The sequence below is a fragment of the Phalaenopsis equestris genome, unplaced genomic scaffold (assembly GCF_001263595.1).
Source record: "Phalaenopsis equestris unplaced genomic scaffold, ASM126359v1 Scaffold000247, whole genome shotgun sequence".
NCBI lineage: Eukaryota > Viridiplantae > Streptophyta > Magnoliopsida > Asparagales > Orchidaceae > Phalaenopsis > Phalaenopsis equestris.
Genome location: NW_018164689.1, coordinates 218,422 through 226,936, shown reverse-complemented (window position 1 = coordinate 226,936; position 8,515 = coordinate 218,422). Strand labels below are relative to the sequence as shown.

The window sequence follows — 8,515 nt, the reverse complement described above, 5'->3', positions numbered from 1 at the left end:
TTTATATAACAATATATTACATATATTATTTATATAATAATATATTATATATATTTATGTCCAAGTTTAAATCATAGCACCTCATGTGGCAATGTGGTTAGTGTATCCAGGTTCGAATCTCACAATTTACATTTATTTTTCTCAATTTTAGTTTAATGAGCTAATTTCGAACCGAACACGAACACGAATATTTAAATCGAGCCGAACACGAACACACTGTTCACGAGCCGATTTCAAACACGAGCTATTTCGAACGAGCCGAACACGAGCCAAGTCTGAGCTCGCTCAAGCTGGGCTCGTTTACAGCCCTACCAAAGACTCCCCTCCCAATTTTAGGTTCGAATCTCATCTCAATTTTAGTTTAATGAGCTAATTTCGAACCGTACACGAACACGAATATTTAAATCGAGCCGAACACGAACACACTGTTCACGAGCCGATTTCAAACACGAGCTATTTCGAACGAGTCGAACACGAGCCAAGCCTGAGCTCGCTCAAGCTCGGCTCGTTTACAGCCCTACCAAAGACTCCCCTCCCTGCGGCTCCTATTGTCCTTGCATGTGAGCACCTCCCCGCTAGTCGAACAAACCCCTTTCCCCTGTCGTCAAGCCACCCCACCACAACTTTATCTTCCCACCTACAAACCTCCACCACCTCACATCTTCCCAAATTGTTGCTCACCACCAACCTCTCGTACATCCTGCATAACCACCCACCTCCTTTGAGATACACATATATCTGAGTTGAGTATTATTTCTGGTATTGTTATTTCCCTTTTTGTATTGGTTGTAGCTGCTTATTGTCCTTTTCAGTAAAAAAAATTGCTTTTCCTATTGTGACTTGGGTTAACTCAGTATCACTTTCTTAAAAATGTTTGTCAAATTAGACGATGACTCGTTACGAGACTATTTTGGAATATTGTTGCAATCAAGATACTAAATTGAATATTTTAAATGCGCCTAGACTAAAATACCCCCACAAATGGTCCATTGGTTATTTAGAACATTTTTTTCTATCTCATTATGAAACTCTAACCCTTAATTGTTCGCATCAAATATATTTTACAAAAGAATAAAAATATAGATTATCATATAAATTCAAGAGGGAGGGAGGGAGCTAGTTAAAGTGCCCCACTAGTACTTACGATAAGTAAAAATCAAGGAGGCTTAAAGGAAAATTTTACAAATTATAAATTAACTATACTATCTATAATTGGCAGTTGGATAATAAACAAAGCACAAATAACAAAGTAGGCAGAAATAAAAATTTTAGTACGAATGCATAACAAAATTAGAAAAAGCACATCGTGTAATTAGTATGATACAGATTATAAGAGTAGCACTTATTGTACACAGATGGCATATCCAATGCATGGAACTCTGACTAATGGCAACTCTAGGGAGGGAATCATGTACACCACTTATTCATGCATTTATAAAGAGAATATTTTGTTATTCAAAATTAAGAGACTCAAAATAGATTAAATTTTACTTACTCATCGCTCCAAGTTTTCCCTCTCAATAAAGTAGTTAAAACCATGTGTGCTCCGTGTATACATAATGAAGGGTAAAAAATGCACCATTAAGATAAACAGATATAATTAAAGCAAAATGATACAAAGGCAACATGCTTTGAAAATCTATAAAAAGGTCCATTAAAAAATATATAACATTTAAACCAATACAAAATGTATGAATGGAGAATGAAGAGTCATAAATGCCATACACTATATTAAAATAAATTTGAGCATGCTAATCTACAAACAAATATCTCATATAATCCAAGCAATTCAACAACCAACCAACCACTACAGGATCAAACAAGATAAAAATCCTTATGAAGCAAAAAAGCAAACTTTGCTAAATTTACCTACATGATTAAATATATAAAAAATCACATCTTGTGCCTTGAGAATCACTGTAGATATCTCTATCCGAAAAAATAAAACAAAATGGTCTCCCAACTAATTGTTGGGGTTACGTTAATAAAAATATATTAGAAGTTCAGTTTTGTCCCCGTACCGTCTAAAATAGAAGCTAAAAATGATTCCGCTATTAAAAATAATAAAACTTAAAAATAAGGATAGTTTAAAAATTAATTATAAAATCTATTAATTATAGAAGTCCAATTTTGAAAATCTATTAGTAACATTTCTGATATCTGACACTTCAATTTTAGATAGTCATACGATGAAATATTTAATTTATAAATTTTAGCCATTATTATTAAATAAATTTCTAAAAAGATATCCTAATTTAAAAAATATATATATTGTTCATTATATTTTATAAAGATTTTCAAAACAAAAATTTCTAAAATATCCTTATTTTTAACACCATCAATTATTTTTAATTTTAATTTCTATTACTTTTAACAAGGTAACCATTTTAGCTTATAATTTGAGTGTCAAACGACTAAATCAAAATCATACAATTTGAGACTAAAAAAATCTCCTACAAATAATCGAGGAAGCAATTTGGTTTTCTTATCCTGCAACCATGACCAAATGTTGTCCTAAGGTTAAACTGTAATCAACAGAATACGAATAAATGCCTATGCCTATTAAAAAATGAATAGAAAGTGAAAATGAGAAAAGTTGCACAAAAAATTTAACTAAAATATAAAGCAAAAGCGTTACATTTGACAACATAATTAGAAAGCCATTACACACATAGCACAATTATATCACTGAGATGCAGCTAAACTAGCCCGAAATTATAGAGGACATTCATCATTTCACTCTGTGGAAATCTACGAGAATCGGCCTCCTATCCATGGCGGGCCAAGGCCGACCATCCAAGAAGCGATGGATGGATTAATTGAAGATAGTTTTGGAAACTCCTTGATAAGTTTTTATTCTCTTCCTACTTATGTTTATTTTAGAATTATTTCATTTACATATTAAGGCTAGATATATTTGGTAATTGTAAATTAAGAGGGATTAGTTTCCCTATATATATATAGCCTTATGGTTGAAGATTGGTAATGAGAATTAAACAAGTATTCCCTCACATATTTTTTCCTTCATGGTATCAGAGCAAGTAAGCAAACCCTAGCTCTCCTTCAGCCTGCAGACCCTCCTCTGCTCGCCCCTACAACCGTCGGAGACCCCAACAACCATCTAGCAGCCAAAATCATCCCTCAACCATTGAAATCTCTCCAGCCACTCTGTAGGCTCTACTCTGCTCCTTACCACAACCGTTGGACTCATGCAGTTGCAGTGCTCCATTCCTACAACAAGCGACAATCAAATCCTTATCCAGCCCTATATATGCAAATGATTTATGACTAAGTACGGAATAAAGACATCAAGTACTACTTTGGAGGTTATTTCTGACTCGAAAACCAAAAATTCTATCCAAACAGCCTCTTAACTCTATTACATTATTACAAATCATAAACTCAATGGTCTTAATATGTGTTTATGTACGTTAGTGAAAAAGAAAAAAATGAACATCTCGCGGGAGATGGCAAACTTCCTGAGCTCGCTAATCCTAACTATCGCTCATGAAAAATTCAAGATCATATGGCTATGTCTTGGCTAATCAACCCAATGACTATTGAAGCAGGAGACAATTTCTTGTTCTGTAAAACAACCAAAGAAATTTAGGACGTTGCAAGATAAACTTATTCCAGCACTAAAAATACTACAAAATTGTTTATGGAAACCAACTATATGATCTTTGTCAAGGAAAATTAAGTGCCACCAAATATTTCAACACCTTGACAAATTATATGCTACAATTGAATATGTTTGAGATATATATGTGGAAATGTCCACATGATATCATGATGTACAAATTCATCATAGAAAAGAAGAGAACAATCAAATTCCTAGTGTGATAGATGAAGTGAGATGGAGGATCATGAGAATAAAACATCTTATATTTACCAGCAAAGTCTGTGTTGACGTTAAAAGAGAAGAGAGTAAAAAGAAGTTTTTGATGAATAGAAATGAGAGTTCATCAAGTACTGAAAGCTCAGCTCTTTACTCCCAAAATTCTTCTCATGACTCGAAGTTCAAGAAGAATTGTCACACGTGACTATTGCAAGAAAATTGAGCACATTTAAGATAAATGTTGGAAACTCCATGGAAAGTTTGTAGATTGAAAACATGGACATAGAAAGAAAGATCAAGAGAGCAAAGCTAACACTGCTACCACATCTAAAGACTTAGTTGGCCAATTCACCAAGGAACAGCTTGAAGTACTGAAAAAACTCCTTGAAGGAAATTCAAAGCGGCATAATATATCATTCTCCCATCTTGCCAGCAAAGGGAGACTTAAACATTGGATCATAAATTCGAGAGCTCATTATCATATAATCAGAGACATCAATGCTCTAGTCAAATATCAAAAGAATTTACATCTAAATCTATCAGACTTAATGAATCACACTCAAAATTGTTGGAAAAGGAGACGTGGAGCTCTCTCAAGAGATTTCTCTTTCCTCTATTTTACATGCTTAACAGTTGAACTATAATTTAATTTCAGTCGGTAAGCCTGCTTATGATGTGAAATGTATAATTAATTTTCTTTCAAATTGAAGGGGTAAATTCATGAAGATGATTGGTAATATTGAAATGCATATATCTGCTCAAGATCTCTCTAAACACACAAGTGGCTTCACCTCCATCGTTTCCTCAAATCTCTGAATTTATTGAGTATGTTGAAAAATAACTCATGTTATGGCATTGTCACCTAAGTCATCCTAATCTAAATTATGCAACAAAATTGTAATCTCATTTATTTATCAATAAAAAATCTAGTACTTATCAATGTAAGATTTGTCAACTTGCCAAACGCACTAAAAATATTTATTCCATGACTCGGTACAAACTTTCACATTCTTTTCCTATTCTCCATAATAATACTTTTGGAGACCTTCAAAAGTAAGAACTATAAGAGGGGTTAGATAGTTTATCTCATTTATCGACAATCACATTAGAGCCATTTAAGTATTCCTAGAGAAGAAGAAATATGCAGCTACCCAAATCTTCCAAACATTCCATGGCATGAATCAAGCTCAATTTAAATGCAAACTTCAAATCCTCAAATCTGATAACGCAAAAATAATATTTTAACTCTATCCTTTGATCCTACCTTACAAAAAAAATATAATCATCCACGTGAGTTCATGTATTTATACCCCACAACAAAATGAATAGCCAAGAGAAAAAACATGCATTTTCTTGATGTTTCCAGCTCAATTATGATTTAATATCAACTTTCAAAATATCTTTTTGGGGAGAAGCAATTTTTATTGGACTTAATCAATTGAATGGCTAGTCAGGTACTTAATTTCAAAACATCACTTCATGTCTTGATGGATGCATATCCCCACATCAGAGCTTGCTCTTCCACTGCACCACTAAATTTTTTTAGTGTATATATTTTGTTCTCATACATTCCCCAAATTGGACAAAACTTGACCATAAATCCATCAATAAAAAAGTTATGAGTGATATCACTTGTTATCAAAATTAATACAACTTTATTGATGTCGCATTTTTTTTAAAATCAATCCTACTATCCCAAATCTAATGTTCAGAGGGAGAGTGCAAATGAACATCAATTTTGTGATGCACATAATGACATTTCCACTACCTCACAACCTACCCCTCTTCCATCTAGCACTTCTATCTCACAAACACGGCTGCATGAAAATATCCTACTTAAAGATGTCCAACCAACCCAATTTGAAGTTCATAGTAAAAATCTTCTTGTGTACACAAGAAGGAAGAAAAAACTTGAGCATATGAAAGACAACTTGCCAAGATGAAACTGCTTAAGGTAAAAACCAACTTCACATTCATCGAAAATTTTGAGTGAGTAGTCCAAAACGCATGAGTTATCTCATTCCTCTACTAGAGTTGATGACGAGAAAAATTGCACTAAATATGCAATTCAGAAGCATGTAGCATATGAAAAGCTATCCTCACCCTATAAATTTATTTTGTATCCGATTTTGATAGTGTGTAGATTTGGAATTACATTCATGAAGCGCTGAAAAATCCAAAATGGAGAAAAGCAATTGAAGAGGAGATTCAAGCATTAAAGCATAATGATATGTGGATTCTTACTAAACTTTCCAGAATAAAATGTTAGAAGCAAATGGGTATTCAACATTAAATACAGAGCTGATGGTAGTATTGACAGATTCAAAGCTAGACTGGTTGTAAAATATTTCACTCAAGCCTGTGGGATTGATTATCAGGAGACCTTTGCACCAATTGCCAAACTGTGTATCAGACTTCTCCTCTCAGTAGCAATTAACAAAGAGTGAGGATTGAACCAACTTGACATAAAAAAATATATTTTTGAATGAAGGTCTTGAAGAAGTGTATGTAAAGATACTAATAGAACTTGAGAATGATTCCAACAAACACTTAGTATGCAAACCGAGGAAGTCTCTCTATGGTCTTAAACAATCATCAATGACATGATTTGAAAAGTTTGCTAAAACTATGAGAGCTAATGAAAATTCTCAAAATCAAGCTAATTATAAATTATTTGTAAAACACACTCAATGAGGTAAAATTATTGCACTGATAATATATGTGGATGACAAGATTCTTAATGGTGATGATGAAAAAAAAATTCTTAAAATTAAAGTGTTTGTCATTGAGTTTGAAAAAAATGACCTAGGAACCATAAGATATTTCCTAGTTATGGATGTAGCAAGGTCCAAGAAGGACATTGTTATTTCACAAAAGAAATATATCCTAGATTTACTAAATGAGACAATGATGATTGGATGCAAATTTGTTGATACTTCAATGGATCCCAACAAAGATTCTAATAGAAGAAAAAAATATATATATGTGGATAAGGGAAGATATCAAACATTGGTAGGAAAACTCATCTACATGTCACATATTATGTTAGATATTGCATATTTTGTCACTATTATGAGCCAACATATGAATAACCCAAATAAAGAGCATTTGGAAATGGTGTGCAGGATCTCAAGGTTTTTGAAGAAAACTTCTAGTTATGGATTAATTTTTTAGAAAATCAAAAACAGACACGTAGAAGTCTACACTAATGCAAGTTGGGTTGGGTAACTCACTGACAGAAGATCCATCGCATGTTATTGCTTTTATGTATGAAAAAATCTGGTCACATGGAAAAGTAAGAAACAGAATGTTGTCTCTAGAAAGAAGCAAAGCATAGGGCACTTGCCATAGGAATCTATGAAAGGATTTAGATTCAAAAATTGTTGAGGGAGTCGGGGTGTACCTCTAATAGGCCTATAAAAATGTTTTGTGAGAGTCAAGCAATTATAAATATTGCCAAGAACACTGTGCATCATGACAGAATAAAACATATTAAAATTGATAGACATTTTATCTCTAAAAAGTTAATGGCAGAATTATACGACTATAATATATCCTAACACACCAACAAATTGTTGATGTCTTCACCAAAGATCTTCCTTTGAACAACTTTTTAAAGTTTAATACAGAGCTTGATCTCTACAAAATCTACGACCCAGCTTGAGGGGAGTGTGAAAATCTATGAGTATCCATTTCATGATAGGCCCAAGCAGACCACCCAAGAAGTGATATATGGATTAATTGGAGAGAATTTGGGACACTCCTTGATTAGTTTTTATTCTCTTCTTATTTAAGTTTATTTTAGAATTATTTCGTTTCCATATTTCAGATGGCATGATTGTAAATTAGGAGAAACCAGTTTCCCTATATATAGCTTTATGATTGAAAATTGGTAATAAGAATTAAGCAAATATTCCCTCCCACATTTTTTTCCTTCACAATCGATTCCTAAAATCTGAATGAAAGCAGAGTAAATTTGGTTTAATTCCAGTTCATGTGTTGTGACTGTTGCTCTTTTTATGAGCGAACGAATTCAGAATAATGTTTTTTCCAAAGTGCGCCAAAAAATTATATTAATTATAACAATGCATAACAGCTTTGCAACAATACAACAGAAGATAATAAAGATACAATAGTCAAATGGTTTAACTCACAGCTTGCACAATTTCACGTTGAAGACTATCTGCAGTATGGCGGACGAGTGATGTCCAGTGTTGCAATAGATCAGATTCTGTGGATTTTGCTCTCTTAAGTTGAGATTGAGAGGTTTCACCAGCTTTCTCATGTCTAAGAATTTTCCCTTCTAGTATTCTAGCATGCCTTCTGCTAGATTTAAGTGCTAAGAAAAATAATTACACATTTAGACAGAGGGAGGACACAGTAACAATCTAAACAAGAAAAGAAATCTATCCCAATAGAGTAACAATAATACTAATTTATGAGAAGTAAGCTTTCTGTTCAAAGAAAAATTACAAAGAGTTACCACTCAATCGCCCTCTTGTATCCTGGTAGACAAGATCTGACCACATATAAGCAGCTGACCATTAAAAAAATAAGTTAAAAACAGGTACAAAGTAAAACAACACCATAAATTGCAATATACACCCGTGCATGTCAAATTAAGAAAGGCAAAGTTTCTTAATAATGAGCAGGAAAATAATTATTTGAGCAATAGAT

General features: G+C 33.0%; 1 protein-coding gene across 2 annotated transcripts in view; it reads right to left on the bottom strand.

Annotated features, from left to right (window-relative positions):
- LOC110024109 overlaps positions 1-8,515 on the bottom strand; it is a 31,684-nt gene that overhangs the window by 21,532 nt on the left and 1,637 nt on the right. For both annotated transcript variants that reach the window (XM_020723879.1, XM_020723880.1), the window contains exons 3-4: positions 8,322-8,375; positions 7,993-8,177 (exon numbers count right to left, since the gene is read on the bottom strand). In XM_020723879.1, the coding sequence (XP_020579538.1) occupies positions 7,993-8,177; positions 8,322-8,375 (239 nt within the window). The remainder of the gene's footprint in view (positions 1-7,992; positions 8,178-8,321; positions 8,376-8,515) is intronic.